At 48.2% G+C, this 17,270-nt stretch overlaps 7 protein-coding genes across 7 annotated transcripts; 5 read left to right on the forward strand and 2 right to left on the reverse strand.

The window, feature by feature from the left end:
- Positions 1 to 660: 660 nt before the first annotated feature.
- Positions 661 to 1,818, forward strand: EURHEDRAFT_379671 (putative endo-1,4-beta-glucanase; the record flags this gene model as incomplete). Its single annotated transcript, XM_040779198.1, has 1 exon — positions 661 to 1,818. One exon carries the CDS (start codon positions 661 to 663, stop codon positions 1,816 to 1,818), a length of 1,158 nt encoding a protein of 385 aa, XP_040636575.1.
- Positions 1,819 to 3,069: 1,251 nt separating this feature from the next.
- On the forward strand, positions 3,070 to 3,730 carry EURHEDRAFT_169992 (Zn(II)2Cys6 transcription factor domain-containing protein). Its single transcript, XM_040777840.1, has 2 exons — positions 3,070 to 3,172; positions 3,220 to 3,730. The coding sequence occupies exons 1-2, from the start codon at positions 3,107 to 3,109 to the stop codon at positions 3,598 to 3,600; spliced, it is 447 nt and encodes a 148-aa protein (XP_040636576.1). The 5' UTR covers positions 3,070 to 3,106; the 3' UTR covers positions 3,601 to 3,730.
- EURHEDRAFT_169989 (uncharacterized protein) lies at positions 3,731 to 4,608 on the forward strand. The gene has a single exon (XM_040777839.1). It carries the CDS (start codon positions 3,861 to 3,863, stop codon positions 4,344 to 4,346), a length of 486 nt encoding a protein of 161 aa, XP_040636577.1. The 5' UTR covers positions 3,731 to 3,860; the 3' UTR covers positions 4,347 to 4,608.
- Positions 4,609 to 4,665: 57 nt separating this feature from the next.
- Positions 4,666 to 6,168, reverse strand: EURHEDRAFT_388312 (Arginase/deacetylase; the record flags this gene model as incomplete). Its single annotated transcript, XM_040779740.1, has 3 exons — positions 4,666 to 5,039; positions 5,095 to 5,477; positions 5,729 to 6,168. The coding sequence occupies 3 exons, from the start codon at positions 6,166 to 6,168 to the stop codon at positions 4,810 to 4,812; spliced, it is 1,053 nt and encodes a 350-aa protein (XP_040636578.1). The 3' UTR covers positions 4,666 to 4,809.
- A 1,394-nt stretch (positions 6,169 to 7,562) lies between these two features.
- Positions 7,563 to 9,715, forward strand: EURHEDRAFT_379673 (sugar porter family MFS transporter; the record flags this gene model as incomplete). Its single annotated transcript, XM_040779199.1, has 7 exons — positions 7,563 to 7,947; positions 8,002 to 8,065; positions 8,124 to 8,390; positions 8,443 to 8,619; positions 8,676 to 8,943; positions 8,991 to 9,329; positions 9,380 to 9,715. The coding sequence occupies 7 exons, from the start codon at positions 7,563 to 7,565 to the stop codon at positions 9,713 to 9,715; spliced, it is 1,836 nt and encodes a 611-aa protein (XP_040636579.1).
- A 3,007-nt stretch (positions 9,716 to 12,722) lies between these two features.
- On the forward strand, positions 12,723 to 14,768 carry EURHEDRAFT_414842 (amino acid transporter). Its single transcript, XM_040782539.1, has 9 exons — positions 12,723 to 13,022; positions 13,078 to 13,091; positions 13,142 to 13,214; positions 13,264 to 13,595; positions 13,658 to 13,801; positions 13,853 to 14,067; positions 14,115 to 14,340; positions 14,401 to 14,516; positions 14,565 to 14,768. The coding sequence occupies exons 1-9, from the start codon at positions 12,865 to 12,867 to the stop codon at positions 14,646 to 14,648; spliced, it is 1,362 nt and encodes a 453-aa protein (XP_040636580.1). The 5' UTR covers positions 12,723 to 12,864; the 3' UTR covers positions 14,649 to 14,768.
- Positions 14,397 to 17,112, reverse strand: EURHEDRAFT_170052 (Zn(II)2Cys6 transcription factor). Its single transcript, XM_040777841.1, has 6 exons — positions 16,919 to 17,112; positions 16,038 to 16,838; positions 15,926 to 15,992; positions 15,689 to 15,878; positions 15,462 to 15,642; positions 14,397 to 15,405 (listed from the first exon to the last, which is right to left on the reverse strand). Exons 1-6 carry the CDS (start codon positions 17,056 to 17,058, stop codon positions 14,763 to 14,765), a joined length of 2,022 nt encoding a protein of 673 aa, XP_040636581.1. The 5' UTR covers positions 17,059 to 17,112; the 3' UTR covers positions 14,397 to 14,762.
- Between the last annotated feature and the right edge of the window lie 158 nt (positions 17,113 to 17,270).

Consider the following 17,270-nt stretch of genomic DNA (forward strand, 5'->3'; position numbering starts at 1 on the left):
TTATAGTTTGAGAAGTCACGATGTTACCCGTCGCGGTGTGCTCTATTGGTCTACCCCTAATCGGAAACCCGCACTATCACCGACACACTTCCCCTTCCTACGGATTACTCACGTCATCGTTAATCAATGCCTCCTAGGTCAATTTATAGTCAATAGAAGCGATTGGATACTCTTTGTTGCTATATCGGGTGGTATGCCCTGACAGCATCATGGTGGGTCTTAATCTATATCCTAAACGGCGAACGGCTTCATCTTTTCCCTTTTCGATCAATCTGCTACACATACCTCAGGTTTGTCATCCAACCACGAATCTTGACATGCTGGTTGCCTTTCTGTACCTTTCTGTGTCTCATCGATATTGTCGTCGGGCGCTTCTCGATATGAACAGCAGGGACCACCGTCAAGGCTGAGATCCCGTCTACGCCATCAATCTGCGGAAGACATACTATCGGATGCAAATAACAGGAGAACGAGAAACCCCTTGCTAGAATATAAAAGCTCTCTGCTCCTGTGTCGAATCCATTCTCATATCAACTTCCTTCTTTTATTACTTCCTTTGGTTCTTTACTTCATTGACTGAAGTTCTTCTCATCCCGTTCTTTGCGCTGGATCGCTCATTTACTTTATTTAGCACTTATTCAACCGCCATTCTTTGAAACAATGTATCGTCTTCAGTCGGCATCCTTCCTGGCCGCGATGCTGTCGGCCACTCAGGTCGCAGCCCACGGTCATGTCACCAACGTCGTCGTTAACGGTGTCTACTATGAAGGCTTTGACATCAACTCTTTCCCATACATGTCGGACCCTCCCGCTGTCGCCGCATGGGGCACCCCCAACACCGGCAACGGCTTTATCACCCCCGAGGACTACACCTCGCCCGACATCATTTGTCACCAGAACGCGACCAACGCCAAGGGCCACATCAGTGTGAATGCAGGTGACCGTGTCAACATCCAGTGGACCGAGTGGCCCGAATCGCACCACGGACCTGTCATGGACTACTTGGCCGACTGTGGTGACAGCTGCGAGACTGTTGACAAGACCAGCCTCAAGTTCTTCAAGATCGACGGCGTTGGTCTGGTCGACGACTCGGATGTTCCTGGTACCTGGGGTGATGACCAGCTGATCAAGAACAACAACAGCTGGATGGTCGAGATCCCTGAGTCCATCGCTCCCGGAAATTATGTCCTCCGTCATGAGTTGATGGCTCTCCACGGTGCTGAGATGGAGGATGGTGCCCAGAACTATCCTCAGTGCTTCAACCTGAAGGTCTCTGGCTCTGGCACTGCAAAGCCTGACGGTACCCTGGGCACGGCGCTGTACAAGCCTACCGAGGCTGGCGTCAGCGTCAACATCTACTCCTCGCTCTCGACCTACCAGCTCCCCGGTCCTACCATCTGGTCGGGCGCCACTTCCATCTCGCAGGCCACCTCCACCGTCACTTCCACCGGCTCTGCCACCGTCGGCTCTGGCTCTGCTGCTGCTTCTGGCTCGAGCTCGAGCGCAGCACCCACCGCCAAGAACAATGTCGCCCTGCCCACCACCATCCCCGTCCGCGTGCCTGCATCCACTGCCCCCTCTAGCACTGAGGCCGCTGCTCCTTCCGCTCCCTCGACTTTCTTGACCGCGAGTTCGCCTGCTCCGTCTGCTCCCCCGTCTGCTGCTTCGTCCGCTCCTTCTGCTAGCAGCGCTGGCGGTGCGCAGTCTGCCTACGGCCAGTGCGGTGGTGTTAACTGGACTGGACCTAAGTCCTGTGCCAACGGAGCTTCTTGCAGTTCCATGAACCCTTACTACTCGCAATGCACTCCTGCTGCTTAGATGCAGATACACGTGACTAGAGGTGAGGCCACTGTATAGTAGCAACAATAACTTACAATAAAATCAATGTATACAATCTTATCTTGTCCATATATAGCTTTTTACTAGAAACTGCGCAATAATCAAGAATAAAATGCATAACAGTCTCCAATTGAATCGACGTCTCTAGTCTGATCCATGTATACCCAACCTTCCCTATCATCCAATCGCTCCAAAGCACGTAAAACTTCCTTATCCTAATTGCCGAAACAAATTATATCCCACTGAGCCAACGCCATCGCATAGAGCGTATCACATTGTCCGATCCACAAACCAACCAACCCAAACCCATGTCTCGACAGCCAGATACCCGGCGGCAGAGCACTACAGTAGTAACTGATAATATCAATTACAGTACCCACATGTTGCTTTCCTGTTGCTCTGATAAATCAACTGCAGCTCCCATGAAGCCCATCAGCGACCTGGAAGAGCGCAACATAGGGTATACCCTGCGCCGTTAAGTCTACCACACCTGGATCATTACTGAATGTACTAGCAAAGTGATCCTTTGCGGCAAACAATATCAACATGACAAGGCATCCCAATGTATCACTCTGTGCCAGGTCGCATGATGCCTAAATAGTATGTCAAGCAGGTAAATAAAGAAGCCCAAGCACGAAGAAAGCTCTCTGTAGCAGGACTCCCAAATCGTGCCGGTTCGACCTCCGGTGAAAGTAGAGGAAGCGAAGGTATCAAACGCGGTTGTTCCGCCCAATCCAATTAGCCACCCGGTGCATGTGGCATACATGTTTGCAAAGGCTGTAGTAGCAAGGTCCTCGAGTGACCAATGGCCAACGATCGCTAATGGTACGGTTTGAAGGCTGCTCTGCAGGCAATATGCAACAATCACCTGGATGGCATCTCTCGCAAGCAGATGAATGTCAGTAGCAATTTCCCTGGCTTTCTTGAACCTTTAGTCGACATGATCATGATAATAATCCGGGTGGTTGGCTCAGCTAAGCAAATGCGTTTGTTCGTTCGCGACAGGCGGTATAGAGGTCGGAGAAGTCCTGGTTGCGGAACATGTGCTTGTCATTATCTTGAGGATGCAGTGAATATTAAATGCTGAAAGTAGGGTACATCACTGAAGTGCAACATTTGCATTGGTTTAATATACACATTCGCACTTCAGCGCGAGTCTTGCCTATTCGGCTGTATTGCCGCAAGGTGGGTCTCCGCACTCCCCTCTTCACCTTGACTTGCACAACCATACTACTATCCACCAATACTTAACGATTCCTGTGGAACAATGCAGAGTGGTCGCAAAACGAGGAATCGAACTCCCTGTCAGTATTGTAAGACATCGAAACGCAAGGTAATCTCCTTTCTCTCTCTGTGTGTTCATCATTGACGGCAAACTAGTGTGACCGCACCGGGTCTCATTGCTCGCGCTGTAGGAGACTGAACCTTGAATGTATCCCATCAACAACGGCAGAATGGCGCGTCAACGGCATCAATAGTACCAGCCAACATGCCCCAAGCCCGGACGGCGTCACTCGTACACGGCAGATGCGGGGGGCTAATCATACCCTCAGCGGGTGTTCTGTTGAACTGAGCACATCTCCTGTTCCTGGGGAATATTTGGAAAGTGAAGGAGCGGCCACTTTACATTCCAGTGAAGCAATAGATTGCAATATCCTGGGTGCCATAGCAGACCCGCTGTCATCGACAATCTACGGATCCTGTATACTTTTTCTACTCCAGGACAAGATAGCACATGGCCGCCACCAGAAGAAGCCATAGGATACTTTACTCCGATTGGGGATACTAACATAAATCCTCGTGTCCCAATCCTGCAAGCTGCCGTCTCGTACCTGTGGAGTAGCTTTGTTGAACGCATAGCTCCCGGGATAACTCTTGATGTTTCGCAGACCAGCAAGCTTATTTCAGGGCTTCAGGCTGAGAGCCAAACCCCTCTATTTTTCGCGATTGTATTCTTTTCTCAGTCAGTGCAATCGAACTGGACACTTGACGATCACCCTTCACCTGCAGATTCTGTGGACATGGTCACTGCGGCGCGGAAGACGGAACAGGAAGTGATATCACACATGGGCCAGTTTGTCGGCAGTAAAAACAGTTATATACCCCAAGAGAAATCACAGATCTTAGACCTCCTATATACGTTGGTGGTACTTTGCTCCGCTTATATTGCGCGTGGGGACTTTGCTAGTCTAACGCTCTATCTCGAATGTGCATTGAGCACTATAGATAAGGGACTTGATACAGAATTGGCCCTGGATGATACCTTTCTCTTCCTTGTTAGTTGGCTGGGATACATTCATACAGTGACAATGTTGGATGAAACGGTCCATACACTAAATGCGCCGGATTATCTGAGTATCGTATCAGAGCAAAGTTTTGATCCCGCGGGCAAAAACATGTTCTTTCAGAGTGTGGATTCTTTCAACGGGATATCGCAAACTGTCACAGATCTTCTTTATCGACTAGGAAGGGTTCTTCGTTCGCTTGCTGATGGTGGACGCACCTGATCATCGGAGCTAGATGTAGACAAAATGATCCTTCAGACTCGAGTGCGCTTACTTCTTCGAAAATTGGAAAGATTCAAACAGGACACAGACTTGACTGATGACCTTGATCATTACAATGAGTCATTGGTACACACCTGCTCGCTTATTATTATCATACGGATCAATGGTGAAAGTGCGAAATCCGAAATGACTCTGTTGACCATGTCCTTTAATCTTGTGCTGCGGTTCAGGAGAATGTCCCTGTAGCCAAGCTGATGCTATTTCCATTGTTTACTGCAGGGAGCTATACCACAAGTCGGGTGCATCGAGCATTCATCCGCAGACGCCTCGAGGTGTTGCAAAGCGGGTATTGCATTGTAAATGTGAGGCGCACTTTAGGACTTCTCGATGAGCGCTGGCAGAAACCAAGTGAAGCCCCATACCTCAATCAAACTTCGGTCTGTCATTTGTTCTAGACACGCCACTACTCCACATGGCCTACTGGTACACGAATCATCCACTGGAAGATCTCGTACACGATCTGACCCACTGCGACGGCTGTCCTCTCGGCCGCATCATCATAGACTGGGGAAAATTCAACCACATCCGCTCCGATTATCTTCACACCAGCCCTTGATAACCCATTCAGTATCTGTAATAGCTCACGAGTTGTCCAACCACCGGGTTCGATTGTACCTGTTGCTGGTGCAAAGGCTGCATTCAATCAGTGAGACTTGTACACATACTTGAGGGGACCATGGTTGCATACCTGGGTCTAAAACATCGATATCAACACGCAGGTACACGAATTGATCGACAACGGTCTTCAAAATTCTCTCAATGACGGCATCTAATCCAATCACATCAAGCTCCCTTGCTCGAATATATGAGAAGCCACATCGAGCATCGTTGTCCAGGTCGTAATCTTTGTCAAAGAGCATGGATCGAGAGCCTAAATGCATGTTGTTGTTCCCTGACAGGAGGCCTTCCTCACGGGAAAGATGCAATAAACTGCCGTGGGTAACTTCCGCATACTTAGAAAGACCACCTCCTAACTTCTTTGGGTCCCAGCTGTCAAGGTGCGAATCGAAATGTAACACGGCGACTTTACCCCATGTCGGATGCAGTGATCTCAGAGCGGGAAGGGTTATTCTTATTGTTAGCGTCGGTGTGTCATGCTCTGGTGATCAACTTACTGATTGTATGATCACCACCAATCGAAATTAGCCGTACATGATCTCCTTTGTCTGTATTCCTGGGCTGGCGAGCAGTAATTTGTTTCCACGCTTGCTCAAGTTCATGTATTGCTTGCAATTTGGCGAATGATGTATTCCGGATATCACCGCAGTCGACAATTTCAGCCCAATCGCGGAAATGGATTTACGCCGTGGTCCATGCTATACTTTTTGTAAGCAAACATATTCTCACTCAGTCCTCCAAATACGGTAACTAGCCTATATCCCATACTAGGCGCCAACCGACGCGCTCCCATGCGGGCTCCTGAAGGCCCAAAGCGAGCGCCAGGCCTATACGTGACACCAAGGTCAAACGGGGCCCCTACAATACCAATGTCGAAGACTCCGTCATTGTCCGGAGAAAAACAATTGGTCCAATTCAAATGAGCGAACGTAGCAATGTCTTCATAGGGAGTGTTCTCATTGAAATCATCATTTATGGTGAAATCGTCATGCGAATCAATGACCACGTCCCGGCGCTGTCCGAATATACTTTTCTGAATGAATGTTTGAGGATGGGACAACGGAGCTTGTCCTGTTCGGAAGGAGGCCGTAGAAACATGGGATACGAACACGGCCAGTGCAACCCAGTTGGTAAAGTGGACCATGTTTTCTTGATGGATAGGAGCAAAGAATGACATCGAGAGGGAGAAGATGTTGTTTTAAATTAATGCTTACTACCATGGAACTGTGGGAGGCGGCAGTTTGCCTTAGACTGGTGTTACCGGATTTGGTAGTGTAACCGCCTGCCCTAATGTGACGTATGCCACCCGCAACATTCCCATGCAGGTAGTTTTGAGATTCACGAATGAAGTAACAATTCCTCCTAGCAACTTTTACATAGCACTCTTCTATTCCAGATACAAGCTCAAATCTGGTAGTCTCAAGGATATCCCTGGCAGTATAAAGTGTGGTGGTTGATAAATTTAATGTACTCAAAGCAATCTGTCTGGACCGTCGCTCGAAAAAAAGTTCTTACTGATGCTGATACTACAATAGCATCGAGTCTCAGGCGTCAGATTGAAGGCTTATCGTTTCTGTGGACGTAGAATAGCACAGGCCACTTACATATATAATCCTTTGTTGCACATGCCGAAGCCATGTGGCTTTACCGCCGTGCCCATGCCGAAGTGTACATTTTCTGTTCTGGAGTACCCCGCATTAACCAGGGATCCTAATCCTTCTTCAACAGTCAGAAATGCCGAAATACAAGATAATCTTGGTATAGATGTCACATGACTCGATTACAGGTGCCAAGAATGCGGGGACGACTATTCCGGAAGAGGATAACGTGACGGGAAGAACTAGACAATTCTCTTCGACTCTGGATTTGGCTTCCACGAGGGCCGTTGCAACCTCGTATTCTGTGGCCAGAATGAGAAGGGAGATGGCTGGTTAAATGGATATCTCTGCCCGAGCCAATACCCCAAGACCGCCAGTCCTTGGCAGCCCAGCATTTCATGCTCAGAATCCGAGCCCACGTCAAAGCACATTGGTCAGAGCCCTGGGCCAATAACTTAGTATGTTTGACACGGCATGAAGACTAGTCACTGGTTTCAATGACACAGGTTTCGCAGCATGGCTGACCAATGACCCTTCATCTTGATTTTAACCGGAAAAGGTTTCTTGGGCGACCACCAACACCTCGCCTCTTAGTCCGGCGCCCCGTGCGCATTTTAATACGGGCAGACCAATACGGGACATGCCGCTTGGGCTCCAGTAGCCTGGTCAGGAAAGCCGGGATGCGTCTGGGGAATCGGCAGAGTCTGAGTAGTCCGGGGGACGCCGATATGTGTCATGCAAACAATCATAACCATGTGTGGTGGACGTGCCCAGACGTGCTGGACGTCGAAGGTAATAAAAGCGGCGGCTTGCTGCATTTCCGTGTGTTAACTTTTCTTTTACTTGCTCTTATTTGCCTGTCGCTATCTGCATATTTCAGTCTGGTATATACCGTTGAAGATCTGCATTTTGGGGCATACTTTGTCCAGATTTAATCAACATGCGTGATAAAGAGACTGATCCTGAGGTACCTGTGGAGTCTCACCACATTGAGCATACAGTCTCTATGGAGAAAGAGAAAATCGTGTCGGATGCCGGAATTGCTCGGGCTTGGTCACACGATGTCATCAAAAGCGACGAGAAAACCAAGCAAAAGAACCCTCTTGCCGGACTTACAAAAGAGGAGCTCATGGCAGATGTTGAGGTATTTGCCCGGGAGAGGTATCTTGAACCTATCCTAGACGACTTGAAGAAGGGTGCCTTGGTGGCTCAGGATCCTAAGGCCTTTGAAAGCCTAGACGAGCTGAGCGAAGAGGAAAAAGAATTGTTACGACGAGAAACGACACATAAATGGCACCAGCCGTTTATGATGTACTTTATGACCAGTAGGTTTTCACTTCGTGGCACATCGTTACCGTCTCTGACCCGGTTCAATCTAGTTCTTTGTGCTGGTTCGGCAATCGTGCAAGGCATGGACCAGACTGCAGTCAACGGTGCTCAAGAGTGCGACTATTTCATACATCTCATCTAGATATGGGCATATCATGGCTAACTATACTAGGTTCTACTTCGAGGAGTTCAGCGTTACGGACAAATGGCTACAAGGTCTCCTTAACGGTGCTCCATACCTTTGCTCATGTTTAATTGGTTGCTGGACGACGGCACCGCTCAACCGCTGGTTCGGCCGCCGCGGATGCATCTTCATCTCGTGTTTCATCTCTTTCGCCTCATCCTTCTGGATGGCCGCGGCCAAATCTTGGGTCTCGCTCCTGTTTGCTCGGTTTCTCTTGGGATTAGCAGTTGGAGCAAAATCTAGTACAACCCCAGTGTGAGCACGTCGTTGACCATGCCGTTATTGATCTTGCACTGACTGAAAGCAGATATGGTGCTGAGTGCGCGCCAGCGAACATCCGCGGAGCATTGGTGATGATGTGGCAGATGTGGACAGCATTCGGAATCATGATGGGTTACATCGCGTCGGTCATATTTATGGACGTGTCAAATCCGAGTTATCGAGGGATGAATTGGAGGTTGATGCTGGGTTCTACAGCTATCCCGTAAGTTTTCATTTTAGGACTTTTCACGTGATTTATAGTGCTAACATATCTGTGAGTCCAATGTTCGTTTGTGCACAAGTCTACTTTTGTCCCGAATCTCCGAGATGGTATATGATTAGAGGCCGCTACCAGAGAGCGTATGAAGCTTTATCTAAGTTTCGCCCATCGCCTCTTCAGGCCGCCAGAGATCTTTATTACATTCACTCCGCTCTTCAGGTCGAGGAAAAGCTCCGTGAGGGGAAGCAGCTATGGAGAGAGATGTTCACTATACCCCGAAACCGACGAGCGGCTCAGTCTTCTTTCTTTGTCATGTTTATGCAGCAGGTATTTCCCCCTCAACGATATCACAAAATGAGCACTAACGTGTGTAGTTCTGCGGTGTCAATGCAATCATGTACTACTCCTCGTCAATGTTCCGCGACGCCGGTCTTAGTCTACGTATGGCTCTTATAGTGTCTCTGGGCTGTGGCATTACCAATTGGATCTTTGCGCTTCCAGCAGTATACACGATTGATACCTTCGGTCGAAGGAATCTGCTTCTGACTACGTTTCCTCTTATGAGCCTTTTTCTTCTCTTTACCGGATTCTCTTTTTGGATCCCTAACGACGATGCTCGTGTTGGCTGTGTTGCCACCGGTATTTATTTATTCATGATTGTCTACTCCCCCGGTGAGGGGCCAGTACCGTTTACATACTCTGCAGAAGCATTTGTAAGTTGCAGTATTCCCTATCATTTTATACGCCTCGCTAATACACACAGCCTCTCTACATTCGCGATATTGGTATGTCATTTGCCACTGCGACGACCTGGGGCTTCAACTTCATCGTGTCCTTCACGTGGCCGGGTTTGAGAGATGCCTTTACACCACAAGGTGCGTTCGGGTGGTATGCGGCCTGGAACTTCTTCGGCTGGATCTTCTGCTATTTCTGTCTGCCGGAGACTAAAGCCCTTTCTCTGGAGGAATTGGATCAGGTATTTTCCGTTCCGACAAGGAAGCATATCAACCATTACCGGGGGATGTTGCCGTGGTACTTCAAGAAGTATATCTTGCGGGGTGATGTGCCGCCGAAGAAGCAGCTCTACGATTATGAGTGATGCTGGGGATGATTTAGGTAGTTCCAAATCTTGTCGTATTGTGTATGTTGTCCTATTAATGTCGTTTAAGTAATAATACATTGTATTCGTGTATGATAATCTATATAAACTGGATAACAGTATTCTCATACAACCATAGTTTGTAGCAAAGGGTCGGGCTGCTCAGTCATAGAGCGCCTCGACTCATTCAAGGCAACTTCCTAAACGAATATCCATCGCTGCAAAATAAAATCATTCAACTCCCTTCCGTCAACATTCTCCAACCCGACAAAATGCCGTATAAAAGCGAAGGTCCCCGCTACCTCTTCCGTCTCACTCATGTTTTTTTTTTTTTTTTTTCTGCTTTTTTGTTGTTCTTGACAACAAAATTAGGCAGATTGCGCCATATAAACAAACCAACGTGGTTACAACGCTTTATGGAAGTAGTTTACCACATGCATGGCAGCCTGGAGCAAAAAGCCTAGATTCAAAAGACACCGGGAACTCTGCTTGAAAGGCTGGATCGTTATGACTTCTTTCTGGTTGTTGTGTGTCATGTTGAATGGATGGCCTTGTGATGGTGAGTGTCAGGTTTTTGTGGACCTGTTGTCCTACTCCTGCTCATATTCCGAATAAACGCGGGATAAAGAAAAAACAAATTAAAAGGAGAAATTAAAATAAGAAATCGTATCAAGCGTAGAAGTGAGTACTGTATCCTGGTATCGATCAGTCGGACTAGCAAGTATCTCAACAATAGCATTGAAAAACAAAAGAGAAGAGAGCATGAAACCACAAGCACCGATGGTCAGCTAGTCCAAGCTTGGGTGTATTGGGGTGGATTGCACTTCTGCCCGTTAAAGTGTTTCTCTTGCTCTGGACTGTACCGGTGCTTTTTGATAAGTGTTCAAGGGTCTATTTCTTTTACCGGCTTATGAAATAGCATCTGGGTTTCGCAGGTTTTTCACTCCTATACTCACTCTGTTTGAGTGGAAGGGCTTGAAAACAAGGAGCATGAGTATAGAAATGGCAGCCCCGTTAATACTCGAAATTGGTTCGGTTCTTGTTCGCGTAGGGGCAGCCTGACTTAAGTGGGCCAGTCTTATTTCGTAATAGTAAATAGAATTAGCCGGCAGAAATGTCTTTTCTCAACTCATCATTAGTCAATATCGGAAATTGTAACTTGCTGCCCGGTACCCCAGACATGCTGGGATTTGCAACCATCTTGGTCGCTGAGAGGGCAGGTTACAGGCATTGCCAAGCTGTATGAGTGGTACGCCTGTGGTTCTCGCGTTTCTTGTCCTTGTCAAAAAAAAAAAATTCATAAGGACCACAAAGGAATTTTTTCTGCCGAATGTGGAAATTGAGCTCTTTCTTGCCTTTGCAGGGGCCACTGCACACTTGGCAGTGGTATGTACGCTTGGCACCAACCTTGCACAATCTGCGATGGATATTGACGCAAGAATTTGTGTGTTAGAACCTATAGTTAGCCAAACTTTCAAACTTTCCCGTAACGGGGTTGCTTCCTTCAGCCTAGACGCTTGTTAGTAACCGGTATCTTTACATGTAGAATAATCTCAGAGGCATCAGCAAGTCTCTTTTTCTTAATATATGCGAATATTTATATCAAAATTATTTTGATCCTTCCTCTCTAGCCGTAATGGCCCGTTTTACAAAAGTGTTGGAACACAATAGGCTCCTCACTGGAAGAATTTTCGGTACAGTGGTTGATTCGAAGTGGGTGTGTTGATCTGAAAGAAGGTTATAAACTGCTCAATATGACCTTCCAATAGTGTTTTGTTGGAGGTTTTGATTCTCCACCCGAAGATTATAGTGAAGGGTCTCCGGGATGGGGGGTTATTAAGATCCTACCGGGTAAGTTCGAGATTGTGGCTCGGGGAACGCTCTCCATTGACGGCGGTCGGGAAAGGTGTGCAACTTCACGAGCACTGCCTCAGCGCAGAGAATGGGTGGTCACACCGTCCCGATCTCGGTGAGATTATCTTGCAGACGATCAACCCGGGCCGGTTTATTGTCAACCAAGAGCCTTCCGCCATGGCGGAGCTGGCAGAGGATCGGGTGGTTAGGATTTCTCCAGGCAATCTTTTGGTATTGGGTGGCTATGTGGTAGGGTTAGTCAATGACGGTGGCATGCACTTGAGCAGTATGGAGAGCGACGGTCAAGAGCAGCTTGATCGGGAAAATCGTACTGTGCGTGGGGTCAGCCAAAGTATCAATGTGGACCTCGCCGAGCTCTGTTGGCCTATCCCTAGTGAGATATGTGTTAGCCATCTGAGAACGTCATCACTGATAGACTCATGCGCTCACTTAGAACCTCCCTCGTATCGAATCTTGAAGGTACTGTAACTTGAAAGGATTGGATGGCTATTGGACTGTTGAGGAGGAGGTAGAGCTCAGCGTCGCTGTATGTCATATACTTGGATCCATTTTATAGGTCACCGTCACCAACACGGGTTACCAGTGCATTCTGCAGAACCATGCCAAGGAGCTTCATCAGGCCGCAATCCTAGGATCGGGACCACGAGATAAGCTTGTCCATAAGCCACACGGTGCTCATTTTAAGGACAACATGGACAAGAAACCACTTAGGAGCCGCTGTGAAGCTTCTTAGCTTAACGAGCCGATCAAGATGGACACTGTACTCCCCAGGAGAGCTTCCCACGGGAAGCATGCCTTAGTGCAATGCGCTGTCGAACTTGTGTGCCGTGGTTTGTCACCTTCCAAGGTACTTGAAGAAGCTAGAAAGATCTCAGAGGAAAGGCATTGTTTAGGCAAAGTGCTTTACCCTTCACTTTCTGGGGGTGAATGGAAAGACCGTTTGAGTGTCGTATATTGTAGTATATCAAATGAAATTCTGATTGATCAATTGCACCGAAACTGACTGAAAGAATCCCACCAATGATAATGCTCTATGTCCTGAAGTAACCGGAAAAGGCAACCTCGGCTGATTATCTAAGACCCACCGCGCAGAACCTGAAGATTGGATTATATTGACTCACGGCGAGATCCAGTCATTGAGTATTTCAATTATTGCATAGTCCGGTCTACTTGAACTTATCTCCGTACCAGTAACTGCTCTACATCACGTGTTCCGGTAGACGGATCTTTTCCAACGGTTGACCGGAGAATTCGGAACAAAATCTTGATCGGCCATGACAGCGGACGTTGAGCCTCAAGACCGTGATGTGGCGGTGGATTATGATGCTGAGAATATGGAGAAGCAGCAAGACGTCAAGGCCAGCCCGCATTACCAGGATGCTTTTGGAGACGAGGAGTTTGCGGAGGTCAAGTACAAGGTGTTGAACTGGTGGTAAGTACCGTAACGTCATCCCGATGTGCATGCATCAATTGCTGATCATATGCAGGCAGTGCGGTTTTCGTGAGTGATTCCGATGCATCGCAACTTTCATCTGAATCTAATTTTTCCAGTCATGGTGTCTGAAACCGTCTCGCTGGGAATTCTGTCCCTGCCGGCCGTCGTGGCCGAGCTGGGTCTGGCTCCGTAAGTTTTGTGTCCAGTGGGTTCAATATAGCCTACTAATGCCTATTAGTGCAATTCTCCTCTTGTTATTCCTAGGTCTCATGGCCACCTACACCGGCTATGTGATCGGGCAGTTCAAATGGCGTCATCCGCACATCCATAGCATGGCGGACGCCGGAGAGGTTCTCCTGGGTGCTTTTGGTCGTGAACTGTTCGGGACGGGCCAATTGCTTTTGATCATCTTCGTATCTGCTAGTCATATACTGACTTTCAGCGTGGCTATGAACACCATCACCGAACACGGTACCTGCACGATCGTGTTTGGGGTTGTTGGTCTCGTTCTCTCCTTTTTGCTCTGCTTGCCTCGGACATTGTTGAATATCTCCTGGCTTTCTCTCGTGTGTAGGTGCTTGGATTTCCCGTACTAGTTGCACGAAACATGAAACCATGCTAATGTACCACAGCCTTTGTCAGCATCTTGACAGCCGTCATTATTGCGATGGTCGGTGTTGGTATCGAAAGGCCAGGAAAGGGAAACATTCAGGCTACGGTTGATACAAGCCTTTACCAAGCATTCTTGGCTGTCTGCAACATTGTGTTCTCGTTCTGTAGGTCTCCCTTCGAGTTCATGCTCGAATGCGCCATCTGACAAAGGACAGCCGGCCATGTTGCCTTTTTCAGTTTCATGGCGGAATTGAAAGATCCAAAGGATTACCCCAAATCCTTGTGTCTCTTGCAAGGCATCGATCTCATTCTCTACATGGTCGCCTCTGTGGTTATCTACTGCTATGCCGGTCAGGATGTGACATCGCCCGCATTGGGGTCAGCAAGTCCTATTGTGCGCAAGGTTGCCTATGGTGTCGCTTTGCCTACTGTGAGTATCATGACCCCGTACTATAGACATATCATTAACACAAATAGATCGTCATCGCTGGCGTCGTCAACGGCCACGTCGCCTGCAAGTACGTCTACGTCCGCCTCTTCCGCAACAGCGATCGCATGCACAAGCGCGACTGGGTCGCAACCGGCTCCTGGATCGCGATTGGAGCTGCGGTTTGGTTACTTGCGTGGATTATCGCCGAGGCGATTCCGGTTTTCAATAACCTGCTTAGTTTGATCGCGTCGCTTTTCGCCAGTTGGTTTACCTGTAAGTTCCCAGTTCCCTTCGACTACCACGACTACGATGGTCAGCTAACATATGATACAGACGGCTTCAGTGCAATCTTCTGGCTCCACATGAACAAAGGCCAATACTTTGCAAGTCCGACAAAGATACTCCTGACTTGTGTCAATATCTTCATTATTGGAATTGCATGCTGCATTGTGAGTTTCCGTCTTCCTCTCCTAGGAATCTTAGACTAACAAGTCCAGTGTGGCCTTGGATTGTATGCATCAGGCAAAGCATTGCACGATAATCCCAGCAGTGCCAGTTTCTCATGTGCAAATAATGCATGAACATCTTACATTAATTCTTATTGAACATTTCGACATATCGTGTATATTATGAACTTCTCGCCATAATTTAGGCTTCAAAAGCGATCATTAATCAATTGAATTAAATCATCATTATCACAGAAACCTATACAGAAACTCCAGGCTCTGTAGATTGAGCGAGTCAGGCTGTGAACTCGTCCCTAGGACCTCCGTATAGTCATCCGTAAAGTTAAACAGTCCGTACCAATCATTCGGTGCTATAAGCTCCGGACTAGGATCCTGCCACGGCTGCGAGTTATCCAGAGCAATCGCGCCCGTAACATTATTCGCCTCGGTACTACCACCAGACAAATTATCAACCCCATGGCTCCGTCCCATCCCCATCTCAGAAACTGGTGACTCTCCACTCCTCAGACAATGCGCCGTACTCTCATCCAAACACCGAAAAAACAAATCCAGCACCCAATTCTCCAAGTCCCAACTCTTCTGCAACTCCTGCAGGCCCAACAAGCACAATCTCGCGCGATGTTCTGCGAGTTTCCTAGTCGTCCCTGTTGTACGGCAGCAATTTATCGTGTGGATGCAGAGTGTTGAAAAGGCGTGTGTGATTAGGTGGTTTGGGCCGTGTTGGACAAGGTTGTGGGAGAGCATATCTTCGATTATGCGGGTGCTGCGGGTTGCAGCTTCGAGGGCGATTGTGCCTTGGGCTTCGGTTGTGGTAGTTGTGGTTGTGGTGGGGTGGAGGAAGAGAGGTCGGTAGAGGAGGATGTAGAGGTTGCTGTGCCTTGTTAGTTCTGGTCTTTGATGGCTAAGGTAAGACGAGAGTGGGCGTACTTGTATGTCATGTGCAGGAGTCCGGTCAAAAAGATGGCACTTGGTGTGGATTGGCTTCCTAGTTTCATCTCTGATGGGAGTTGAGATTCCCATTCTGCGAGTTGGGAATGTAGCGTTTCTCGGGATGTCCCGTTTGTGGTGGGTTGTCTAGGTAGATATTGTGTAGACACGATCGCGCGTACTACAAGACTGTCAGCAGGCCATCTGTTATCTCCAAAGAAACGTACATAACCGCGTCAACTTGGCCATCTCAATCGGATATGGAATGTGTTCTGCACGTTGTACCCCAAAGATGGTTTGATCTTCAACGCCCTCCTCGTCTTGAATATCTTTTGGCTCAAGCATGGCAACGTCGCAGTCTTCATCGCGGATCCTCGCAGGTAACCCTAATGCTGCGGAGCTTTGTTGATCACGGATCTACTCCTTCGTTAGCAAGAATAAGGGTACAAAGGCGTATAGCATACATAGTAAGCCCACCATATCCTCTTCCAAAGCATCTCCTCTCTCCCCGACTGAAACGACAATTTCGACCTACCTCGTTAGCACCCTCGCCTTCGATCAGGCAGGAAAACATACATAACATGCATCCCCCTCTTCTGTGCAAGACAAATCCCTACCTCCAACCAAAACCTCGTATCCCTCTCCTCATTCGGCCCACCCCTCCAAAAACTCAACAGAAATAGCGCCTGCAACTTGGTAATCTTATTCGACTCCCAGTCCGCATCATAAATAGCCCTGGCGCGACTATGAAACAGGACCTTAGCGCAGTAGCGCGTTGGAAAGCCTATTTTCGCGAAGGTAGTATCTGGACAGAGACTCACACCAATGAAGAGCATTGATTGCAGGAGAAGGGGAGGTATGGTTTCATTCTTGTACGTGTCGTGAATGGCTTTGCGGTCGAGGATCGGGAAGCAGGGGTGGAACCAAGTGAAGTATGCCTGAAGGAGAGACTCGCGGATATCTTTGGAGGGGAATGAAAATACGCCGCTTCGGGTTAGTTGTTCTTTCATGGTGCTCTTGTGTGCACGAAGGGTCTCGTCGCGGGTGGTGTTTGCGTCTAGTCTTTCTGGGATTGGGTAGTGGAGTCTTGTTTTTGATATTTCGTTTGCGTAGCCTTTATCTGGGGATCTGGTGCGTCCTTCATCGATGACGCAGGTGAGAGGACTAGATTCGCCTAGAAAAACGGTTTGCTGGGTGTGTGATAGTGATGGTTTGAGGACGATCCTTTCAGGGTGGTTTATCTGCACATAATTCTCTGATGCTGGCGTTTTCCATGACGACGCAGGCAAAGCTGAAACTGGCTTTGAGATCTGGGGATGAACATGTTCCTGCTGCCGCTGCTGTGGAGTCCCTCGATGGATTTTGCTCCGCGGATACCTGTGATATATTGGCACTTGATCTATACGAATGGAGCAATAATACATGCGGATTGAGAAAAGCATGTCTAGGCTACTTACTTCCCCCGTCGCGAAACCCCAATCTCACAATGCGTATCCAACGCCACGCAGTTTGCGCATGGCTGTTGGTCCATTACATTGCAGCGGATCCGGCGTCGGTTACAGGTGGTGCATGCCTTTTTGGCGCGAGTTGGTGGCATTTTATGAACAGGAATAAAAAATAAGAAATAAAGTGAAGAAACCGTGCAAAAAGGCGATCTGGGTGTTGGTGTAGAAGGGATATTGCATCAGTCGGCTACTTCGGTTATTTGGTGCTAGTTCTAGATTGTAATTGGCTAACGGGCTCTTCGGTTTTATGCTGTCGGCTTCTTGCATTGGCGTAACCGCACTATAGCATCGGGTTCTATGTACA

This window comes from Aspergillus ruber, assembly GCF_000600275.1.
Source record: "Aspergillus ruber CBS 135680 unplaced genomic scaffold scaffold00024, whole genome shotgun sequence".
In the NCBI taxonomy this organism is placed as follows: Eukaryota; Fungi; Ascomycota; class Eurotiomycetes; order Eurotiales; family Aspergillaceae; genus Aspergillus; species Aspergillus ruber.

Coding starts and splice junctions, on each gene's coding strand:
- EURHEDRAFT_169992 (XM_040777840.1), top strand. CDS start 3,107: ATGCAGAGTGGTCGCAAAACGAGGAATCGAACTCCCTGTCAGTATTGT. Junction 3,173..3,219: donor GTAAGACATCGAAACGCAAG/GTAATCTCCTTT, acceptor ACGGCAAACTAG/TGTGACCGCACCGGGTCTCA.
- EURHEDRAFT_169989 (XM_040777839.1), top strand. CDS start 3,861: ATGGTCACTGCGGCGCGGAAGACGGAACAGGAAGTGATATCACACATG.
- EURHEDRAFT_414842 (XM_040782539.1), top strand. CDS start 12,865: ATGACAGCGGACGTTGAGCCTCAAGACCGTGATGTGGCGGTGGATTAT. Junction 13,215..13,263: donor GCCGAGCTGGGTCTGGCTCC/GTAAGTTTTGTG, acceptor AATGCCTATTAG/TGCAATTCTCCTCTTGTTAT. Junction 14,068..14,114: donor ATGGTGTCGCTTTGCCTACT/GTGAGTATCATG, acceptor TAACACAAATAG/ATCGTCATCGCTGGCGTCGT.
- EURHEDRAFT_170052 (XM_040777841.1), bottom strand. CDS start 17,058: ATGCCACCAACTCGCGCCAAAAAGGCATGCACCACCTGTAACCGACGC. Junction 15,879..15,925: donor GGATATGGTGGGCTTACTAT/GTATGCTATACG, acceptor ACGAAGGAGTAG/ATCCGTGATCAACAAAGCTC. Junction 15,406..15,461: donor CTCCTGCACATGACATACAA/GTACGCCCACTC, acceptor AACAAGGCACAG/CAACCTCTACATCCTCCTCT.